This window comes from Cololabis saira, chromosome 6 (assembly GCF_033807715.1).
Source record: "Cololabis saira isolate AMF1-May2022 chromosome 6, fColSai1.1, whole genome shotgun sequence".
Lineage (NCBI taxonomy): Eukaryota > Metazoa > Chordata > Actinopteri > Beloniformes > Belonidae > Cololabis > Cololabis saira.
In genome coordinates this window covers 47,848,623-47,873,235 of record NC_084592.1, presented here as the reverse complement: position 1 = coordinate 47,873,235, position 24,613 = coordinate 47,848,623, and the positions used below count along the sequence as shown (strand labels likewise).

General features: G+C 42.9%; 1 protein-coding gene across 1 annotated transcript; it reads right to left on the bottom strand.

Moving 5' to 3' along the window:
• Positions 1 to 23,634, bottom strand: LOC133446235 (probable bifunctional dTTP/UTP pyrophosphatase/methyltransferase protein). Its single transcript, XM_061724217.1, has 15 exons — positions 23,585 to 23,634; positions 21,305 to 21,407; positions 19,649 to 19,780; positions 18,095 to 18,142; positions 17,957 to 18,021; positions 16,420 to 16,484; positions 14,754 to 14,862; positions 14,207 to 14,414; positions 10,380 to 10,574; positions 8,168 to 8,330; positions 4,105 to 4,316; positions 3,883 to 4,015; positions 3,433 to 3,573; positions 2,759 to 2,881; positions 1 to 678 (listed from the first exon to the last, which is right to left on the bottom strand). The coding sequence occupies exons 2-15, from the start codon at positions 21,395 to 21,397 to the stop codon at positions 461 to 463; spliced, it is 1,905 nt and encodes a 634-aa protein (XP_061580201.1). The 5' UTR covers positions 21,398 to 21,407; positions 23,585 to 23,634; the 3' UTR covers positions 1 to 460.
• Positions 23,635 to 24,613: the final 979 nt, after the last annotated feature.

Here is a 24,613-nt window from a genome sequence, read left to right as displayed (position 1 = left end):
TGGCAGGAGGAGACATTTTAATGGATACAAGAGCAGACGGATGCAGGACAGGGAACATGAACCAGGAACTAGGAACCAGAAACCAGAAACCAGAAACCAGGAACTAGGAACCAGAAAACAAGTTACCAGGAAACGGTAACTAGGTAACCAGTCGCCAGTAACAGGATCCAGGAACCAGGTAATCGGGAACAGGAACTAGCCACTAGTCACAAGTAACCAGTCACCAGATCCAGGAACCATTAACCAGGTAACCAGGTAACCAGTACCAGGAACCTGTATAACCAGGTAACTAGTAACCAGTAACAGGAACCAGGAACCAGCCACCAGTACCAGGAACCTGTATAACCAGGTAACTGGTAACCAGTCACTAGGAACCAGAGTCCGGAGTTGGGGATCCATCCAGCAGGTCTCCACAGACAGCTGTTCCGTAGTCGTGGCAACGCCGCCGCCGTAGTGCCCCCTAGCTGGTCCCGGGGGTCTTGGTGAGCAGCATGGCGTCCAGCAGGCCGTGTGTGTGTGCGGTGTGTGTGCAGGTGAAGCCGTGCGGCGCTAGCAGCCGGCGGTACTCGGCGGCGCTGCGCTGCCTCCCCTCAGACATGCTGAGCGCCTGCAGCAGCCCGGTGGGGGGACCGGACCGGTCCGGGTCCAGGAACACCTCGCTGAGCAGGAGACCCCCCCCTGGACACAAACACACCACAGTAATCTGATTACCTGGAGACAAATACACCACACTCTGCAGTAATCTGATTACCTGGAGACAAATACACCACACTCTGCAGTAATCTGATTACCTGGAGACAAATACACCACACTCTGGAGTAATCTGATTACCTGGAGACAAACACACCACACTCTGTAGTAATCTGATTACCTGGACACAAACACACCACACTCTGCAGTAATCTGATTACCTGGAGACAAATACACCACACTCTGCAGTAATCTGATTACCTGGAGACAAATACACCACACTCTGCAGTAATCTGATTACCTGGAGACAAATACACCACACTCTGCAGTCTGCATCTTATTACCGTATTGGCCCGAATATAAAACGGGGTTTTTTGCATTGAAATAAGACTGAAAAAGTGGGCGTCGTCTTACATTCGGGGGTCTAGACGTACTCATTCACAACGCTAGATGGCGCCAGATATCTTTAAAGCGAATGCTGAACTTAACTTCCCAGGGCAAAGCAAACCCCTGTCACGAAGAAGAAAAATAAAAATAGCAGTAGCATGAAGAAGAAAAATAAAAAATAGCGGTAAGAAAGAAAAGACAGGAAATAACAGAAGAGATAACAGAAAATGGTGAAACGTAGTGACAATCTGGAGAAAAGTGGGTCGAAGAAGTTATGATGCAAACTTCAAGATCATGATTTGAATGAGGCAAAATAACAGGCTTTTTCTCTCAAATATATTGTTATAATCATTTGTTTCAGATGTACTGTAATTATTTTCTGTATAAAAATTTAATTTGGTGTTAAAAAAGTATTTTTTCAAATTTGAGTCTTGAAAAAGAGGGGGTCGTCTTATATTCGGGACAATACGGTACCTGTCCTGCAGTAATCTGATTACCTGTCCTAGAGTAATCTGATTACCTGGCCTGCAGTAATCTGATTACCTGGCCTGCAGTAATCTGAAAAAAAAAATGTATTACTTGAATATAAAGCCCAAAACAGCTCAGCTCCGCAGTATTTACAAGACCTGATAGTGCCTTATGTTCCTGGCAGAGCTCTCCGTTCTCAGAGTGCAGGTTTACTCGTAGTTCCTAGAGTATCTAAATGTAGATTTGGAGGGCGGGCGTTCTGCTATCAGGCACCATTACTATGGAACCAACTTCCAATCTGGGTTAAGGAGGCTGACACCACCTCCACCTTTGAAACTAAACTTAAAACCTTTCTGTTTAGTAAAGCCTATAGTTAGTGTTTAGTAAACCTCTAGCTGGTGTTGGTAAATCTCTAGGTAGTGGAAACTCTAGTGTGTTAGAGTCAGTAGTCATAGTTGCAGCTATAGAACAAGACTATAATAGTTAGTCTCAAATATAGCTTGGTGGTAGATATGCTGCTATAGGCCTATGCTGCAGGGGGGACCGACATGATCCGCTGGGCGGTGCCTCTCACCCTTCTTCGCCTCTCCTCTTCTCTTCCTCTCTTCTCCATTTCCATTTTTATTTATTATAAATATCTCATAGCTATCGTTTTTGTCCATCGTTCCTGTAGTTTCTTGTGCCGGCCCCCCTTTTTTCTCTTTTGTGCATGTTTGCAGGCCGGAGCCTCAGGAGCTGCGTTCTGGCCTGCGGCCCCTCCCCCACCCCTGGTCATCCCGTTGCTGCTTCCACCTGCATACGTGGATGTCTGCCGTGTGCTGCTGACACCCCCGACTCCCCAGTCTGGCCTAGCAGTAATCTGATTACCTGGCCTGCAGGCGGCTGCTACTCTCCCCAGCAGTAATGTGATTACCTGGTCTGCAGGCGGCTGCTACTCTCCCCAGCAGCAGCTGCAGTACTCTGATTACCTGGCTGCAGTAATCCGATTACAGGTCCTGCAGTAATCTGATTACCTGGCCTGCAGGCGGCTGCTACTCTCCCCAGCAGCAGCTGCAGTAATGTGATTACCTGGCTGCAGTAATCTGATTACAGGTCCTGTTGTAATGTGATTACCTGGCCTGCAGGCGGCTGCTACTCTCCCCAGCAGCAGCTGCAGTAATGTGATTACCTGGCTGCAGTAATCTGATTACAGGTCCTGCAGTAATCTGATTACCTGGCCTGCAGGCGGCTGCTACTCTCCCCAGCAGCAGCTGCAGTTTCTCCTCCGGCAGGTCGTGCAGGATTCTGGCCAGGATGAAGAGATCAGCCTGAGGGAGGGAGTCCTGGAGGAAATCCCCTGGAGAGACAAGAGAGACCTGGAATCATCCTGGAATCATCCTGGAATCATCCTGGAATCATCCTAACCCTAACCCTGTCCTGGAGGAAATCTCCTGGAGACAGAGACGAGAGAGACACGGTGACCAGAGGGATACGGAATCATCCTGGAATCATCCAGGAATCATCTGGAACCATCCTGGAATCATCCAGGAATCATCTGGAACCATCCTGGAATAATCGAGGTTCATCCTGGAACCATCCTGGAATCATCCAGGTTAATCCTGGAATCATCCAGGTTAATCCTGGAATCATCCAGGAATCACCTGGAACCATCCTGGAATAATCGAGGTTCATCCTGGAACCATCCTGGAATCATCCAGGTTAATCCTGGAATCATCCAGGTTAATCCTGGAATCATTCAGGAATCACCTGGAACCATCCTGGAATAATCGAGGTTCATCCTGGAATCATCCTGGAATCATCCTGGAACCATCCTGGAATCATCCTAGAATCGTCCGGGAATCATCCTGGAATCATCCAGGATTCTCCAGGATTCCCCAGGCTCCTCACCTGCCGTGAAGGTCACCCTGCTGCCGGAGCTCTGCTGATGGAAGCCGTCACTCAGCTCCACGACGGCCGGCAGGTCAAACACCAGCACCGACATTCCAGGATGGGCCTTGGTGAGCTCACGGGCCAGCGCCCCGGTGCATCCTGGGTAAAAGAGAGACGTGGAGCACGATTTTTATTTAAAGGGGACCTATTATGAAAACCAGGTTTTCTCTTCTTTAACATTTATAAAGTGGTCTCCCCTCAGCAACTCAGAGAAGGAGGAAACAACCAGATTCTGCAGTGTAGGGAATGGGAAGATACAGACATGGCCCAGAGGCTGAATTTCTCATTTATTTAGCAAAACCATCAAAAGCTTGTTTTTAAGACATTCAAGGCCTGTTTAAAATAGGTATTAGATCCATAATAGGTCCCCTTTAAATAACTAAAATCCCAGAGAGTTTCTGCTCTCACCTCCGAGGTCACAGGCTGTTTTGAAGCTGGAGAGGTCGAAGGCCGTCGCCACGGCGACCGCGGCCACCTTAGCGTAGCTGTCCATGGCGTCCATGAACCTGAGCCGGGCGTCTCGGCTGGTCCGGGCCGCGTCCTGGAAGAGGAACAAACAAGGTCAAGCTTTTCCTCCTGCAGCAGCGTTCCGGTCCTGAACCTGAAGTGCTGAGTGTGAGAGCAGCTGACCTGGGGGGGGGTTCGGGGGTCCTGGGGTCCTCCGGCCGCCCCGGGGGCCCCCTGGCGCTGGGGCCGGCCCTCCACCACGGCGGCCTCCAGCCGGCTGAAGAGCGGCCACAGCGTCTGGTCGCAGCGCTGCAGGTATCCCTGCAGACACCAGGGGGAGTCGGAGCACAGGAACCGGCGGGCCAGGGGGGAGTTCTGGTACCGGGGACCGGAGCCTGAGGACACACAGCAGAACAATCAGGGCGTTTACATGGGAATTTTAATTCCTTTAATTCAAAATTAAAATTAAATCCAATTTAAAATGACTAACAATTACAATGTAAACACGTAATTCCGAATTAAACTTAGGCCACGTTTCCACATAGCCGGGTATTTACAAAAACTGATATTTCCCCCTCTACGTTTTGAAAAATACCATAATTTCCAGGAACCTGCATAAATAGCTGTTAAGGTGAGAAGTGGAGTTACTTCTCGACATTTCGTCTTTTTCTCGACTTTTTTCTCAAAATTTCGACTTTTTTCTCAAAATTTTGACTTTTTTCACGACATTACATCTTTTTTCTCAAAATTTCTCAAAAACGGATGTTTCCCCCTCTACGTTTTGAAAAATACCATCATTTACACGAACCTGCATAAATAGCTGTTAAGGTGCTATGAGCAGCCAAACCTACAGGGGGCAGTGTAACGAGAAGATAAAGTCATGCTAGCCAATCAGAATCCTGGAAAAAACATCAACAAATGACACGAGTAACTTCCAGTTACTTCCAAGATGAACCAGAGTCTTTGGTTTGGAGTGACAGAGAAGTGGAGTTACTTTTAAGTGTGACGTTAGAATATAAAACAGGTAAAATACAAGAAAATATTGAAGGTTACAAACTAATTGTAACCACAGGTGTCACTCATGACGCTGGTGACGTTTCTGTCTCATAATGTGACGTTCTGAAGCCTAAATGTCCGTTTCTCTCCGTTTACAAGCAAACGTGAAGACGGAGGTTTTAAAAATCTACACTTTGGCCGGAATTTTCAAAAATGATGGTTTTTGGAGACTTTGAGCTTCGTTTTCGTGTAAACGAACGAACAAAACGCATGAAAACACCACAGTTTTTGCTCCGTGGAAACGGGGCCTTAATTCCGAAGTTAGTGACTGGTTTATTCCGATTTCAAATCCGAATAGAATAATTCCGCGATCATGTTTACACTCATTCCTCCTCCTCATTCCCGGTCTTTCTTTCTGCTCGTTCCCTCGCCCGTCTGTCTCCATGATCTTATATTCCGCTGGGCTGGTTTTCCAAACAAAGTTTCAAGATGGCAACACGCAGTAAACGCTGGTCAAGAGCAGAGACCATGTATTTAATAAATAGATTGGAGGATCTGGAAATAATTAAAAGAACAGATGGCAGGAAACATCAAAATTGTGAGCTTTTCAAAGTTGTAGCGGCTAAGTTTGTTTTTCTTTTGGTCCGCCCCCCTGTAGAGGAATTGGAGAAAGCCCATCAAACGTGTTTTCCATGGAAACCTTGATTTGGAATTACTATTTCCATGTAAACTCCAAGGAAAATAGTTTAATTCTGAATTATTTAATTCAGAATAATTCATTCTGAATTAAAAAACATCATTTACTGCCTCTGAGGCTATCCCTGAATGCGTTGTCTTTCTGGATGCGGCGAAAGCATTCGACCGCGTCAAATGGGATTATCTCTTTGCTGTGCTGGACAGGTTTGGTTTTGGTCCGAACTTTGCTCTGTGGATTAAACTTCTCTATTTGTACCCAACAGCCTCAATTCGTACTAACTCTCAACGGTCAAAACCATTTAATCTGCATCGTGGAACCCGTCAGGGGTGCCCCCTTAGTCCCATGCTTTTTGACATGGCTATCGAGCCGCTTGCCACAGCGCTCCGATTTTGTGAGGATGTGTCCGGTATCTGGAGAGGTGGCAGGGAACATAAGGTCTCGCTTTATGCCGATGACCTCTTGCTTTTCATTTCTCACCCTCTGGCCTCATTACCCCCTGCGCTGTCACTTCTCAGTCAGTTTGGGAAACTCTCAGGCTATAAACTGAATCTCAGCAAAAGTGAGCTTTTCCCTACCAATCTCGAATCGCATGCTTTAGACCTTTCCAATTTTCCCTTTAAAATCGCAAATGACAAATTCTCCTATTTAGGCATATCTGTGACAAGGAAACACAAAGACCTGCTCCAAGAGAATCTTATCTCATTGTTAAATGAGACCAAACAAATCCTTACACAATGGTCACCCCTGTCAATGTCTCTTGTGGGTCGCATCAATTCAGTTAAAATGACCATTTTACCTAAATTTTTGTACCTTTTCCAGACCTTACCACTCTTTATTCCTGGTTCTTTTTTTCAGTCCCTTGACTCAGTTATATCTTCATACCTATGGCGGGGTAAACGGCCACGTTTGAACAAGACTCACCTTCAAAAAATAAAGTCTGCAGGTGGTCTGGCCCTCCCAAACTTTCTTTATTATTATTGGGCTGCTAACCTGCGCTGCCTTGCATTCTGGTCCTTCTACTGCGACGGCGCTGACCGCCCTGACTGGGTGGCGATGGAGTTACATCCAACTGATGACCTGTCAATTCCTGCCCTACTCGGCTCCTCACTTCCACTTCCTTCACTTAAATCAATCAAAAACCCAGTGGTTAAACATTCCCTTAGAATTTGGGCCCAATTTAGGAAGTTTTTTGGCTTTCACAGCTTCTCTCTTCTTAGCCCCATTGCATCAAATCACTTTTTCAAACCATCCCTTGAGGACCCCACTTTCCAGGAATGGCACAGGAGGGGTATGATTCGTTTTAGAGATATGTTCATAGACGGCACCGCGGCATCTTTTGAGCAGTTAAGTAGTAAATTCAGCCTTCCAAAATCACATTTCTTTAGGTATCTTCAGGCTAGACATTTTGTTCTTTCCCAGACACCGAGCCCTGGTGCATCGATAGGCTTGACCACAGTTGACAAAGTTCTTGCCACAGACCCATTCAAAAAGGGGCTCATTTCGTCTTTCTATGGCATGTTGCTGGATCTTAGGAGTGCCCCTACAGATAAACTCAAAGCAGCATGGGAGCAGGACTTAGGGCTTCCCTTATCAGAGGATACCTGGGAGTCCATACTCAAACTGGTTAATACAACCTCCCTGTGCGCACGTCACTGCTTAATTCAGTTTAAAGTGGTACACAGGGCTCATATTTCCAAGGCAAAGTTATCCTCCATGTACCCAGATATTAGTCCATACTGTGTAAGATGTAAAGTAGCAGAAGCCTCTCTCATCCACATGTACTGGTCCTGCCCATGTCTAAACAAGTACTGGATGGAAGTATTTCATACTCTCTCTCTGGTGCTTAAAATCAGATTAGAACCAAACCCACTGACTGCCCTGTTTGGGGTCATGGAGGGAGGAAGGAAGTTAACCACTGCACAGGGGCACACTTTGTCTTTTGCCTCCCTTTTGGCTCGTCGGGAAATTCTGTTCAGGTGGAAGGATCCCTTCCCTCCTACTCGTGCACAATGGCTGGAAGACATCATGTCCTGCTTAAAACTGGAGGAAATTAGATACTCGCTTCAGCAATCAAATAAGTTCCAGAAAGTGTGGGGACCTTTTCTAGAAGCATTCCAGACCCTGTGAACTATACTTCATATTTCTTCTGTATTCCTAGTGCAGGCTTTTGATGTTAGAATGACCTCATATTGTGATTAGTAATCTGGCAGTGACATGGGAGGGATTAGTTTGGTCTGTAGTTTGTTTTTGTTACTATTTTATATTTTTTCATACTGTTTAATTGTTTTTTATATTTTGTACACTGGTGTATGCTATGATTAACATGCCCATGCCTACTCAAAATATTTGTAATTGACATTCAGCATTTCACCTTTTTTACTTTGTGAAAATTTCAATAAAAAGATCTTGAATTAAAAAAAAAAAACATTTAACCGTGGCCAGTGGGGGCTGCTGGGACCCCAGCACGGCGCCACAGTGGGGGGGGGGCGGAGCCTGCACGGCGAGGGGGGAGCCTGCACGGCACAATGGCGAGGGGGCGGAGCCTGCACCCACCTCTCTCTCCCGCCTCCAGCAGCCCCAGAGACACACAGGCCTCCAGCAGCCGCTCCGTCCCTCTAACGGAGGCGCTGATGTCGTGGGCCACCTGCGCTGCATCCAGGCCAGGAGTTCTGGAGAGAAGGTCGAACACGCCCAAGCTGGAGGCCGAGAACAGAGCCTGGAGGAGAGACGGGGGGGAACCATCAGTTTAGTTTTTATTAGTTTTAGTCACGTTCATTCTCCTTTTAGTCGTGTCAAGTTTCAGTCGACTAAAAGTCTGAGCATTTTAGTCTTATTTTAGTCAGAATTGTCCATGGTTTGAGTCAAAGATTGTATTTAGCCAAACCCATTTTACAATTCAAACAAGGTTATCTTATTATTACATTATTGTTACCTTATAGACTCAAGAATACATTCATTCCAGATACAGAAGACCCAATGCCCGATGATCGGACTCGATCATGTCATTTCAAAACATCGGTATCGGTCAAAAAGGTATCGAGACATACTTGGTTATTAACGTTTTTAATATATATATTAATTATTAAATCGTTTGGAAACAACACACGCTTTCTTTTACAGTCCAGTTTCACTTCAATCAATGGGTAAATATCAGGTAATTATTTCTGTACTTAATGAGGAAGTACCAGGTAATATTATGGAAACAACACACGCTTTCTTTTACAGTCCAGTTTCACTTTAATTACTGAGTAAAAGCCAGGTAAAAATGTCTGTACTTATTGGGTAAATACTTAGGAAATAGAATTACTGGGCAAGTAACTACAAGGTAAGTACCTGCATTACCAGGTAAAACATGGTAACTATCAGGTTAATTACAAGGTCAATAGAGTCATTTACACCCTCGGGGGTACATGCACCAATCCATTGATAATACATAAATCAATAATGAATGGGTAAATACCCGGTAGTTATCCATGAAATGTAGAGTAAATACAAGGTAACTACATGGTCATTGAAGTGTAATTAGCTGGTAACTACCTCAAATATAGGTTATAATTTCCTGGTAGTTTGCAGAAAAATACTTAGTAATTACCTGGTACTTACTTAGAAATAATTCATGTAATTTCAGAGTAATTACATGGTAAATTGACTGGTAGTTACCAATATTAACCTAGTAAATACCTGTAATTTCCCTCATAGTTCCCATCTAATGTCTTTGTAATTACCTAGTAATGTTTAGTTTAAACAACCAGGTATTTACCATGTTATTACATGGTAAATACACATAATTACATGGTACAAGAAAATACGTAATAATTACCTAGTACTTACTGGGTAAATTACCCGGTAGTTACCATGTAATTACCTTGTAAATACAAGGTACTACTAGGTAATTACAGTGTAATTACCATGGTATTACCTGGTTATTACTGTACTGTACAAGAAAGGGTTACCGATGGTTTGTCCTTGCTGTATTAGTACAGTAGTAGTACTATGAAGTAAACAAAGTTAAAAAGGGTAGGCACAATAAACTTAGGCTTCAGCCTACACCTTTTGGTCGGTTTATTCCTTACTTCTTTTTTTTATTGTTTCTTTCCTACAAAAGGAAAGGAAATGCAATGTATTTATCAATGGAAACTGATCGACCAAATAAACTACTTCATCACTTCATCACCTGAAGACCAAGCATGAAAAGACATACAGTGAGTACGTCGCTGCAACCGAGGCTGCTGCACTGAGACAGCCGACAATCAAAGAAAGTTTCAAAAAGAAAGAAAAGCTGTCGGAGAAAAGTGACTGTAGTAGACTGCGATCGGCCGACCGCGATCAGCCGACCGCGATCAGCCGACCACAATCTGCCGACCGCTATCAGCCGACCACGATCAGCCGACCACGATCAGCCGACCGCGATCAACAGACTGCGATCAACAGACTGCGATCAACAGACTGCGATCAACAGACTGCGATCAACAGACTGCGATCAACAGACTGCGATCAACAGACTGCGATCAGCCGACTGCGATCAGCCGACCGCGATCAGCCGACCGCGATCAGCAGACCGCTATCAGCCGACCGCTATCAGCCGACTGCGATCAGCCGACCGCGATCAGCCGACCGCGATCAGCCGACCGCGATCAGCCGACCGCTATCAGCCGACCGCTATCAGCCGACCGCGATCAGCCGACCGCGATCAGCCGACCGCGATCAGCCGACCGCGATCAGCCCGTCCACCACCGTCTCTCCACCGTCTCCAGGGACCAGTCACCTTTGAGGCCTTGAATCCATCGATCAGCTCACATATTCTCTTCAAGTCTCCTGCAGCTCCACCGTCTCCGTGCGTCGCGGTCGTCTCGGTCACGCGTTCTCTGTGTTTGACCAGCGGTGACGTCTCACCGGCATCAGGCGTCGGCAGGCCGTTGAACACTGAGGTCGACTCAGTGTCTCCACCCGACTTCTTTATCTGCAAGACATCACTGATCTGAGAAGCTCCAATGAATTCCAATGATTTCCAAGAAATCATGGAATTCTTTATCACTCTATGACTAAATTAACACATAAATAAATATTCAAAAAGCTAATTAAGAAACACATTGGAATATCATATGTATAGGATACCAAACACATACACTTATACTTATACACACTGGACAGGGTAAGGTGTATTTCTGATCTGATTTTCATAGACTAGATGATGTTTTACTGGATATTGGAATGTTTTCATGTATGTTTTTTTGCTTTAAGATAATGATTAATGGGGATCCTTACAAATAAACATACAAACAAACATAAACCTGCCGACAGACCCTGAGGGGGCCAGAGGTGGGGGGGGGGGGGCGTTCAGGGGCCTCATCTATAAAGCTTGCTTGCGCAGAAAAAGCGCCTGAAAGTTGCGGAAGCCACCTTCTACGCAAATCCTCGGATCTAAAAAGAAAAAACTAACCGAAAAATCTGCGTATCTTTACGGCAACCTGGACCCTCCCGTAAGAATTTACTTAAGACACGGGGAACTGGCGACGCAGGGATTGAGGTGGTGAAATGAAGCCAGATTCATGTCATACTCTTAATAATGTCATCACATATCACAACATATGTCAGGCTTAAAATAATAAAATAATAAAATAAAATAATATAGCGCAGATCGTGTCCGTCTGTGTGTGAAGCTGTCAGTCAGGACTCTGGTGCTGCTGCTGCAGCCTCTTATTCACCCACCGCTTTAGGACAGAACAAATGAGGGGCTGCGTTTAGGGAGCCCCACGGAGTTAAAGGGACTCAGATTTTTTTTCATATATATGAGTTTTACGCGCGCGTGAAACCTTTACGTGCTGCTTGTATATGGTGCCTAAATTAGGGTCCCGCGTTAAAACGACGCAGACGCTACGGCGTAGGGTACGCGGCGACGCGCACCTACGCCGTAGGCTCTGCGTCGGTGACGCGGAACCATAAACCCGCCCTGAGCTGCTCTGAGGAGAGACGGGAGAGGAGGAGGAGGGGGAGCGGGGGGTGAAGCAGGGCTGCGGGGCCGTTTTCGTATCGCTTTCATACAGTGTCTTGATAATTTGCAATTTAAGGCTGATCCTACCGTTAGTTTTTAAACTGTAAAAAGTAAGGGGAAAAAAAACATGATTTTGAAAAGACGGGGGGACGTGTGTCCCCCTGTTGCGCCGGGGAACTCACGGCGTTCCGCGCAGCAACGGCGTGCTGCCACTCACTCGCTTTATTTTATTGTATACTATTTATATACTTATTCTAACTTTTACTGTGGCCACCAAATAATGTGGTTTTCCTGTCCTCCACATCATCTACAGCATCTAGGTCTCCGTGAAAGTCAGTGTCACGGTGGCTGCTACTTCTAATTCATTCTGACGCCAAACCATGGATCTGCGCCAAACAGGCTGCAGAAAGCCACTGCGCATGCTCAGCAGGCTCATCCATATGCATTTCTGGGCGTGTAAAGGGGCGGATTCAGCTACGCAACCTTCCAGCTGGACTGCGTGGAAGTCTGCGTGCACATGGTTTTATTGATCCGGATTTTTTTTTGCGCACGCCATTTTCGGCTTTTGAGCGTACGTGCACTTTTAGTATGAATCCTACGCAGTCCATTTTAAATGAGGCCCCAGGTCAGTAAGATCAGCTTTATGCTTCAAGCCCAGGGGCCTCATTTATAAAGCTCGCTTGCGCACAAAACAGGGCTTGAAAGATGTGCAAGCCACTTTCTACGCAAAGGTTGGGATTTAAAAAGAAAAAACTAACCGAAAAATCTGCGTATCCATACGCCAACCCCGACCCTCCCGTAGGAATTTACTTAAGATCTGGGGAACTGGCAACGCAGGCTGTGAGGTGGTGAAATGAAGCCAGATTCATGTCATACTTTTAATAATGTCATCACATATCAGACTTATAATAAAATAGCGCTGATCGTGTCCTTCTGTGTGTGAAGCTCAGCGTCAGTCAGGACTCTGCTGCTGCTGCAGCTGCTGCAGCCGCGGTGACACGCGGGAACCTTCTCGTCACCCACCACGACAACCGTAGAGTGACTGAGGACAGAACAAATGAGTGTCGGGCCACTCTACGGAGCCCCTAAAAAGGGACTCCGATTATTTTTATATATATAATGAGTTTTACGCGCGGGCGTAAGCCTACATTATGGTTCTTCGTTAAAACGACGCAGAGCCTACGCCGTAGGGTACGCGTTGGTGTAACGCGGAACCATAAATCAGCCTTGAGCAGCACTGAGGGGAGGAGGGGGAGCGGGGCTGCCGTCCCGTCTTCGCACAGTGTCTTGATGATTTGCAATTACAGGCTGAGCCTACCGTTAGTTTTTAAACTGTAAAAAGTGGGGGGGACAAAAACATGATTTTGAAAAGACGGGGGGGACATGTCCCCCCTGTTGCGTCGGGGCACTCACGGCGTTTAGCGCAGCAACGGCGTGCTGCCACTCACTCTCTTTATTTTATACTATTTACCGTATTTTCTGGACTATAAGCTGCTACTTTTTTCATAGGTTTTGAACCGTGCGGCTGATACAAAGGTGCGGCTATTCTGTAGATTTTTCTTCCACCACTCGGGCACTCTAACCGGAATTAGAATCAAAACTAAGACAAAATAAATGCAAAGAAGAATATGCTACTTCTTCTTTAGCAGATAGAAGTAGAAGCAGATTTCAAACAGATAAATAGATAAATAAATACTGGTTATTTTCTCTTGGTTCTGTCCCGTTTTAATCAGCAAAGTTGCTGCCGTGTTAAAAGACACTGTTAGGAAAGATCTATTTAGGTACAAACATGTACATCATTTACAGTTCAGAATCCTTCTGTACATGTAGTAAATATCTAATCTAACAACATAAATATCTGCGGCTTGCATATCTTTTTTTTTTTTTTTTAAATAGAGCAGATGCGGCTTATATACAGGTGCGGCTTGTATGTCTTTTTTTAATTATTTTTTTTAAAAATAAAGCGGATGCGGCTTATATACAGGTGCGGCTTATAGTCCAGAAAATACAGTATACTTTTTCTACTTTTACTGTGACCACCAAATAATGTAATTTTCCTGTCCTCCATCTCATCCACAACATCTCCATCTCAGTCTCCGTGAAATTTAGTGGCACGGTGGCTCGACACGTCTCATTCATCCTGACGTGCAGAGTAACAGGCTTCAAGAAGCCACTGCGCATGCTCAGCAGGCCCATTCATATGCAAAAACAGTCATCAACTACTTTGCATTGCCCATTTATGGTATGAAGTGGGCGTGTAGAGGGCGGGATATGAGGCGGATTCAGCTGCGCAACCTTCCAGCTGGACTGTGATTTATAAAGTGAACATTGCGTGCACACCGTTTTATTAATCCAGATTTTTTTTTGCGCCAGCCATTTTCGGCTTTTGGGTTTACGTTTACTTTTAGTATGAATCCTACGCACTCTTTTATAAATGAGGACCGTGACCTTTTCGGTCAAAATAATCACCATGTTGACCAAAGAAAAACCTGTAAATGTTTATTATCTTGCTTATTGATTTGTATGTATTTGTATAATTGACCGAAATAAAGATTAACTAACAGCTGAGGCGTGTTGTGCTACAGGTGAGTCAGACGAACCCTGTGAACTGGGCCGGCCGCCGGGCTGCTCTGGAAGGGGGTGTTGGTCCCCTCGGGTGTCCCCACGGGGGACACGTGGTTGTAGAGGACGTCCAGCTGCCTGCAGAAGTGGTTGAGGGGGAATCCAACCACGTTGTGGAAATCTCCGTGGACGGATTCAACCAGCATCCCACCCAGAGCCTGGATCCCATACCCGCCGGCCTTGTCCCTGACACACACACACACACACACACACACACACACACACACACACACACACACACACACACACACACACACACACACACACACACACACACACACACACACACACACACACACACACACACACACACACACACACACACACACACACACACACACACACACACACACACACACACACACACACACACGGTCCTGGATGAGCTAACGTTTGACCGCGTTGGCGTTCCGCCGCAGACAAACACGGAACAAAACCCAAAGTCCAGACAGCCGTTTCATTGATCGACCGTTGGGTAAAGTTAAACAGAGCGATCAATAACGAGGACGGCCAGGTCCCACTCACATGGGCTCTCCACTGTTGATGTACTCCCACAGCAGCTCCTCCGACAGGTCGGAAAACTTCACCCTGGTCTCTTCGTAGAAGTCTATCAGCTGGTAGTCCACCTCGTCATCTGGGGGTCAAAGGTCAGCCTTCTTTCAGTGGAAACATTAATCATTCAACAGCCTGTCCTGATGCGTCCTGACAGACCTCAATGACCTCAATGACCCGCTGACGATCATCAGTGATCACAACCATCAGAAATCACAACCATCAGTAATCACAACCATCAGTAATCACAACCATCAGTAATCACAACCATCAGTAATCAATACCATCAGTAATCAATTATCAGTGATCACAACCATCAATAATCACAACCATCAATAATCACAACCATCAGTAATCACAACCATCAGTAATCAATACCATCAGTAATCAATTATCAGTGATCACAACCATCAATAATCACAACCATCAATAATCACAACCACCAGAAATCACAACCATCAGTAATCACAACCATTAGAAATCTATTATCAGTGATCACAACTATCAGAAATCACAACCGTCAGAAATCACAACCGTCAGAAATCACAACCATCATAAATCAATTATCAGTGAACACAACCATTAGAAATCATCAATAATCACAACTATCAGAAATCACAACCATCCATAATCACAACCATCAGAAATCACAACCATCCATAATCACAACCATCAGAAATCACAACCATCAATAATCACAATTAGGGCTGCACGATTAATCGTTAAAAAATCGCGATCTCGATTCATGCTTGAACGCGATCTCATTTCCAAATGACGACGATTTAAAAAAAAAAAAAAAAAAATCTTTTTTTTTTTTTTTTTTTTTTTTTTAATTTTTTTTTTTTTTTTTAAAGATGGCTGCATAAAAAAAAGACTAGGCCTATGTTCTAAGTTGTTGTAGTCCTGTCATGGTCAACTATCATGTTGTCATGTTTGTTATATTTTGTTAATGATTGTGGATTACATTTGGAGAAACATCTACCTTTCTCATCACCTGACACATATTGCACATAAATATTGTTAAAATTGTTATTGTTAAAATTATTTAAAGACAAGAGAGATGTTTATTGTTTTTATGTTCAATGTCAGCTGTTACAGCAAAAAGCAGCCAGAGGAATAATTTGTTGCCTCAGAACTACAGGATGTGTTACAAGTCCCCTTTCTGAAAGGGTGTTCAACTCAGGGAGGGACAAATATTGTTAAATTGTTATTATTGTTTAAATTATTCAAAGGTTTGTGTAAAGAAGACAAGAGATGTTTATTGTTATTATATTTTTGTTCAGCTGTTGCAAAGTTAAAGTAATAAGTGCAATACATTTTATATTGGAAAAAAATCGTGAGAGAATCGTGATCTCAATTCTAAGCAAAAAAATCGTGATTCTCATTTTGTCCAGAATCGTGCAGCCCTAATCACAATTATCAGAAATCACAACCATCAGTAATCACAACCATCAGTAATCACAACCATCAGTAATCAATTATCAGTGATCACAACTATCAGAAATCACAACCATTAGAAATCACAACCATGGGACCAGGGGACCAGGGTACCAGGGTACCAGGGTACCAGGCCCGTTTAAATCCCCGGCTCGTGTTCCAGTAACGATGGAACTGGAGGAAACGTGAAGGAAGGACCTACTTTCTTTCTCGTAGCAGACGACGATGGCGACGCCGGTGAAGACACTGTGCTCCTTCCCGCTCAAGCTGCAAGACAAGCAGAACCATCAGAACCATCAGAACCCTCAGCAGAATCATCAGCAGAACCACCAGGCCACGTTTCCACGTAGCCGGGTATTTACAAAAACGGATATTTCCCCCTCTACATTTTGAAAAATCCCATCATTTCCAGGAACCTGCATAAATATCTGTTAAGGTGCTATGAGCAGCCAAACCTACAGGGGGCAGTGTAACGAGAAGATAAAGTCATGCTAGCCAATCAGAATCCTGGAAAAAAACATCAACAAATGACACGAGTAACTTCCAGTTACTTCCAAGATGAACCAGAGTCTTTGGTTTGGAGTGACAGAGAAGTGGAGTTACTTCTCAAAATATCAACTTTTCTCAAAATTTCAACTTTTCTCAAAATTTCGACTTTCTTCTCAAAATTTCGACTTTCTTCTCAAAATTTCGACTTTCTTCTCGACATTTCATCTTTTTTCTCAAAATTTCTCAAAAACTGATATCTTTGGTTTGGAGTGACAGAGAAGTGGAGTTACTTTTAAGTGACTTTAGAATATAAAACAGGTAAAATACAAGAAAATATTGACGGTTACAAACTAATTGTAACCACAGGTGTCACTCATGACGCTGGAGACATTTCTGTCTCATAATGTGACGTTCTGAAGAATAAATGTCCGTTTCTCTCCGTTTACAAGCAAACGTGAAGACGGAGGTTTTAAAAATCTACACTTTGGCCGGAGTTTTCAGAAATGATGGTTTTTGGAGAATTTGAGCTTCGTTTTCGTGTAAATGAACGAACAAAACGCATGAAAACACCACCGTTTCTGCTACGTGTAAACGGGGCCTTCGTCACTTTAAATGCTGTATTTTAGTCCAGTTAGCTGAGACCTGACAAGATGTGCAATCTGCCACCTCTTACACATCCTACCTGCTTTTTTTGCACTGTTTTTCTTTCGTACTGCACTACTTTTTATTTTTCATTCCAATGTATATACTGTTTATATTTTGTAATTATATATTTTTTACTTTTTTACCCTTTCCCTGCATGTGTGTGTTGAACAGGGCTGGGGATCCATTCAAGTGTCAAGCATCGAATCGATTCCGATTCTTAAGATTCAGAATCGATTATCAAGATTTGATTCGATCCGATTCCAATATTGATCGATTGATTCGATCCAATTCCAATATTGATTGGGGATAGTGTTATTAAAACAGTTTTTTGAGCTGTTGCATGAATATATGACTGATATGAACAGATCCAGGGCAGCAAACTGAGGCCGTATGAAATCGGTTTTAATTTTTCCCACATTACATTTAAATTTTTCCCGTTTTTTGTCCATTTCGGTTTTTTAATTTTTGAAAATTTGGTTTTTAGCATTTTGTGTAAATGTAACCCCAAAACACTATATAAAGTAATGAAATATAGACAATTTATGCAGTTATAACTGAGAAGTCTCCTGTTCTAGTCCAGGTCCGGCTGTGTCTCCGATACGCACCTGGACAGCATCCGGTACGCGTCGTCCTTGTTCTTCGGCTTCTCCAGGATCATCCCGTCCACCGTCTGAACATCACAAGCACAAACCTGTCAGTCAGAGCAACAGCTCGGCCCCGAGACCGGCGGGTCCGGGTCTTACCACGATGGTGTCGGCTCCGATCACGATGTCGGGCGTCTTCAGGTGTTTCTGGGAAGATCAAGGCTCGGGTCAGTAAAGGCAAGTTTATGTGTAGAACAATTCAACACAAGGTCATTCTAAGAGCTTTACATCAACATTAAGAGAGGAAAGACACAATTAAAACATAAAAAACGATTTTTCCAATTCTAAATCGATTCTCATATTAATTCCTAAAAATCGATTCTTATGTCTAAAAATCGCCTTTTTTTTTTTTTTTTTTTCCATCATTTTCGCCAGGTGAACTTTAATCCCAGCAGTCGGACACACAGTTTGTCATGACACTTCTGAAAAATGCCGGGTGCTTCATGGCAACATGTGTGCGTGGTGACAGAATAAATTAGATAAGCTAAAATGATTTGTTTACTGCATGAACTGTTGCAATTTCTTTCTTTTTTGCACTTTAAATGGATATTGAAAGGCCTGTTTGAGTTATTTATTTCTTAGTTATTTCACAATAATTATTGTGAAATTATTATTTCACTAGTTATTTTACAGTCATATAATTCAGGCAACAGCTCAAAAAACATTTTAAATAACACTAACCAAATCATTATCGAATCGAATCCTGATAATCGATTTCTGAATATTAAGAATCGGAATCGAATCGATTCTTGACATTTGAATCGATACCCAGCCCTATTCAGCACGTACATCACATTCTTACAATGGCAAGAATTACGTTTCTATACGGTCAAAACGTACAAAGGCCGGGTCAAATACAGGATTACAATGAATCAAACAGTGAATCAAACCAATTTGACAATTCTACGTCACAATGCCTGCATTCTGCAATGCAAGCTCTTCTTTTTCCTGTGTGGCCATGGGTCAGTGGAATGTCCTTCCCACAGAACTTATTCTATGTACAAATCCTCACACATTCTCATGCTTGTCAAAGCGCTGGTTATTAAGTAAGCAAGTTTGCACACATTGTTGAGTATTATGTGAGTGTGTGTATGCGTCTGGTTATGAGTGTGGTTGAGGATGAGGATGATTGTTATCTGTGTATTGTATGTGTATGTGTTTGAATGTGTGATGAGAGTGAGAGAGAGTGTATGTGCTGTTGGTCTCTATTGTGCACTTTATGATTTGGCGCTCTTGTTTCCGTGCTTTTATTTATTAGTGCATTCTGTCAAATTTTTAAATATTATGGTTATTATGTCTTATTTAAATTAATCTTAACATTGTATCTGCTTAGCACTTTACCTGCCCAGGGACTACAGGCGGAAATTAGCAATTGTTGCTATAACCTGGCTCAAAGCATCTCTTCTTGTTTTACAAGATTAATGTTTTTTTTGTGCATTGTCCCTGTTTTAAATAAATAAATTCAATCAATTCAGGGCTTATCCATAACTTTGCACGGTTTTCAAAAAGTATTTAATTTAAGAGTACGCTTAAATAACAAATAAAATGAAATAAATGATGAGAAAAGAGGTAAAATAATAAGGTAAAATAATAAGGTAAAATAATAGAAGTTTAGCAGCCGTCTGCAGTGGTCAGGTTAGTTCGTGGACTCACGAAGGGCATCCTCCGGGCCACCTCCAGGGCCTTCTGCCGGGCCGTCTCCACCGCGTACTCCTGCGGCGTGGAGAACTGACGCTTGTCCAGCGTCTCCTGGAACCAAGACGGAACCACCTCAAACCGCAACCCCTGGTAGCGGGAAAGAACCTCCTTTCAGTCAGCAGTGTGAACCCACATTATAAAAGTAAAAACTCCCATAAATCCGGTGCTCTAACACCAGTTAGAGCACCCTGATAAACGTGTGTGTGTGTGGGTCCAGAATAGAGGTGGAACAACATATCGTGCCACGAAATTTTGTGATACAAAAACGTCACGATTCGTGTCGTGGAGGTGACAAGCTGTAGCTGATATTGGGTTATTAATATGAATATATTGTGTTTCCTAGTAACATCTTATTGGTGCAGCGGGATCACCTGACGACCTCGACCCGCGGACGGAAAAAGTCGAAATGTCGAGAAAAAAGTAAAAATGTTGAGGAAAAAAAGTTGAAATTTTGAGACCATGAAATTTGGCGATACAAAAATGTCACGATTCGTGTGGTGGAGGTGACAAACTGTAGCAGATATTGGGTTATTAATATGAATATATTGGGTTATTAATATGAATATATTGTTTACTAGTAACATCTATTGGTGCAGCCGGATCACGTGACGACCTCGACCCGCCGACCAAAATCTGACTACGCTCTAGAAACTAGTACCGTTTTGGTCCCGATCACGGGACTCTTGGCGGTTTTGAGCTCCGAACTTTTACTTCTAAGGTGAGCGTGAACTTTTACTTCTAAGGTTTAGCATGAATCAATGTTTTTATGATGTAAAGATTGCGTCGTCCCCGACGGTGAGAGGATGAAACGATACCGGGGTTCATTACGGCCTCAGGCTGGAGCAGGTGAAGCTCTGAGCTCTGGTACAAGATCAATAACAGTTATGGTGCATTTGGAGTTTGGGACTTTTCATAGTTTATTTATTTACTTTTATTTATTTATTTAATTTTAGTTCAATTTCTGGAAAAGAAAAAAGTCAATTCATACATGAGAGAAACTATTCAGTTTGTGTCTAAATATTTGTACTTGTATGAAACTGAAGATGCATAATGCAAACCTGACATTTACTTTTAGTTCAGTTTGTGGAAAATGGTTGGCCTGGCTTTCTCTTTAAAACTTAAACAGTTATAAACCATTACAAACTGGAATAACAGGGCAAACACACAGCAATGTTTTGTATTTTTTCCAGTCATATGTTCCTCATTCAAGGTTGTTAAAACAATACTGCTATAATATCGTATCGTTATGGTGAGATTAGTGTGTCGTTACAGCCCTAGTCCAGAACAGGAGCGCTGCACTTCCCCGTCTGGGTTTCTGATGTGGATCAATGTCTTTATGTAAACTCTCTGGACCGTCCACCCGGGCCGTCTGACCTGAGTTAATCACATTTATTAAACTGCAACCATCTCCTAGCTTAAGAAACTAATCCCGCTGTTCAAAAGTCCTAAACACAAACCCACACAAAAAATACCAGGCATGTTCGTTACGTTGAGACCCGGCATGTAACTGTCCTCCCACGGTACCCAACCAGAGTAGAGTAGCAGCAGTGATAGTAGTAGTAGTAGTAGTAGTAGTAGTAGTAGTAGTAGTACTAGTACTAGAGTACGTACGGCGTTGCGGAGGATCTCCAGCCTCCTCTGGGATGAACTGGCCAGAACCACCAGCTTCCCTGCCAGCTTGGAGATGACGGGCTGCAGCACCATGATGGAGATCCTGCAGGAGAACAAGTTACTGAGGGGGAAACCCGGCTCACCTGGCCGGGTCACCTGCAGGAACCAGACATTACTGAGGGGGAAACCCGGGTCACCTGGCCGGGTCACCTGCAGGGACCGGGTCAGACATTACCAGGGCTGGGGGTGTGTGTGTGTGTGTGTGTGTGTGTGTGCCTGTGTGTGTGTGTGTGTGTGTGTGTGTGTGTGTGTGTGTGTGTGTGTGTGACGTGAGGAAAGAAATGTGCAATAATGTGTAGGTTTCTTTTGTGTAGGTCAGTGCAATAATGTGGACATTTGTGCAATAAGTTCAGTCGGGCTCTGTGCAATCATTCTCTCTTCTACTCAGGGGTATTGTGTAATTGTGTAATGGGTTTTCTGGGAACTGGGAACTGATGTGTGTTAACTATAGTGTGGTTTGATTGTATATGTGGGTAAAGACTTGGGGGTTATGTTTCTATGTTTGTTGGAGTGTGATTGTCGCCTGTGCCGCTCGTGTCCAAGACACATTTCTCCTAAGGGACGGTTCAATACAAATACATGTACCGTTACACCCCTAGTTATTAATGACCTGTCTGGTTAAATAAAGGCCAATGACAATGAATATCAAATAAATCGATAGAATTGTTTTTCTCTCTTTATCGTATAATGTTCACAAAGTGTAATTCGTGTATTTTACATCCCATATTATCCATTTTACATTGTGCAAGAAATTATGCAAACTTTGAAAATCCACTGTGCGCATGCGCAGAAACACAAAGTAGCATTTCTCGGCAGGGAGCAGAAATTGGCAGAACACTGGTGTCGTGCCAAAAAGTGATTTCCTGCCAGAATGTGATTTGTGGCCGCGGGAGCGCGCACAGCAGCCCGTTGAGCGCTAGCGCTAAAACGTCAGATTTTCAGATTATGAAGCTCAAGAATGAGATCAAGTCATATTTAGGCAGAAACAACTTTTCATTAACTGTATTTGGCCTTCAATCCATTTTTGGCAGGTGAAAATGCCTATTTTACGTTGTAATGGTCCTTTAAAAGAGTTAAAAGCAATCCTGTGAGCTCATATTTAGGTAGAAACAACCTTTCATTAACTGTATTTGGCCTTCTAACAATTTTTGCAGGTAAAAAGACCCATTTTCAGGGAGAAATCAGATTCTGGCAGGCAATCACTTTTTGGCACGACACTGGGGCTGCAGCAGGTGACCATGATGTCTCCATTAACACCATTAAAACCATTAAAACCATTAAAAGCAGCTGCAGGACATTCAAGCAGCTGCTAAAACACAGCTGGGACCTGCAGCTCCTCATGTAACGGAAACCGTGATTATATACGTGTTATACACATGTGAGGTTTGACAGGACAACATTTAAAAGGACAACATTTCTGAGTTTCAGGGTTCCTACACATTTTTCCAGGTCAAATTCAAGCACTTTTCAAGCACTTAAACCAAAATTCAAGCACTTTTCAGGCCTTGAAAACAACATTGAAATTCAAGCACCTTCAAGGATTTCAAGCAGCCGTAGAAAACCTTAACATTTAAAAGGACAACATTTAATGGGACAACGTTTCTGAGTTTCAGGGTTCCTACACATTTTCCAGGTCAAATTCCTGCACTTTTCAAGCACTTTCAAGGGTCATTTTCTAAATCTTTAAGCACTTTATCGCTGGGGTAAAATATCTACAGGAATATAATATACTCAGAATTATTTTTTCAGATTTTTATCACAATGATGTACATTGTATCGTATTATGTTTCATCTTACTGATTTTATTTCTCCTTGTAATAACTAAACTATACAATCTGATCCCAATGTTTGTTATAATTTCAAGGACTTTCAAGCACTTAAACTAAAATGCAAGCACTTTTCAGGTCTTGAAAAACACAACATTGAAATTCGAGCACTTTCAAGGATTTCAAGCCCCCGTAGGAACGCTGAACATTTAACAGGAAAACATTTAAAAGCACAACATTTAACAGGACATCTTTTCTGAGTTTCTGCAGCTCCAGCAACACAAAGTCCACCGTAACGAGAAAAACAGCTATAAAACCGCATTAAACCGGTTCGAGCAGCAGGCCGACGTGACGGCTCTCCCCCCGGGTGATTCTAAGAGAAAAACGGAGCCTCAAAACTCCGTAATTTAGCCATAAATGAGAAAAGTTGGTGATTTCTGGTCGAGTCTCTCACCTGACGGCTGAGCAGCTGACGGCGCCGGGACCACGTGACCGCGCTGCGTGATGACGTAGCACGCAGTGGGCGGGGCCACGCACACACCGACATGTTTTTTTCTTTTATTGAACACACTTTACAGACAAGAAAACACATTTATACAAGCTGCTAGTAACAAAAAAACATTTCAGAAAGAGACTTAAAATGAGTTATTTGACTTAATATTTTGTATAGAGACAAAAAAACTTTTGAAATAATTTAAAAAACATTGGAAAGATATTTAGCCAGTAATAGAATGACATTAACCAAGAGAGACACTGATTTATCAATTGTATCTAATGTAAAAAATAATATTAGCGATTTCTAATTTTGGAATGTCATTCATTTTTAAAGATAGCCAATTTCTAATTTCACGCCAAAAAGTTTGTGAGACAGGACACAATAGAAACATATTCATTACAAAAAGCACAGGGGTCAACTTCAGATTTAAATCTTTGTCTCAAAAATTCAGCGGTTGGATACATTTTATTGATCAATTTAAAATGAGTTTCCTTGACTTTGGGGAGAATGAGCCATTTGATAAAGTTTGAGTGGCTTTTTCTAGTGTAAACAAACTTAAAGACTGTGAAGTGTCAGAATAAAACCCTATGTGATAGTCATTATTAAACACAATAACATCGACAATAACAACCGCAACAACAACAGAAATGATTTAATTTCTCTACTTTCACGAAGCATCTCTGGATTCTGGTGAATCCACCTTTGATATGTTTCTACAAGCTTATAATAGTAGTCATAATCATAATAATCCTTTCTGAAATATGATCGTTTAACAATATAATATGACGCAATAGAAAACAAAGGGGACTCAAAATAAAAATAAAAAAAAAAAATATATATATATATATATATATATATATATATATATATATATATATATATATATATATATATATATATATATATATATATATATATATATATACATACATAGTTAGTGTAAACTCTAGTGTGTTAGAGTCAGTAGTCATAGTTGCAGCTATAGAA

What these genes read in the sequence shown, in the direction of transcription:
- LOC133446235 (XM_061724217.1), bottom strand. Translation starts at nt 21,397, where the DNA reads ATGGTGCTGCAGCCCGTCATCTCCAAGCTGGCAGGGAAGCTGGTGGTT. An exon ending in CGTCTGCTACGAGAAAGAAA is followed by an intron (nt 14,863 to 16,419) that starts GTAGGTCCTTCC and finishes TTTGACCCCCAG; the next exon opens with ATGACGAGGTGGACTACCAG. An exon ending in AGCAGCCGCCTGCAGGCCAG is followed by an intron (nt 679 to 2,758) that starts GTAATCAGATTA and finishes GTTTGTGTCCAG; the next exon opens with GGGGGGGTCTCCTGCTCAGC.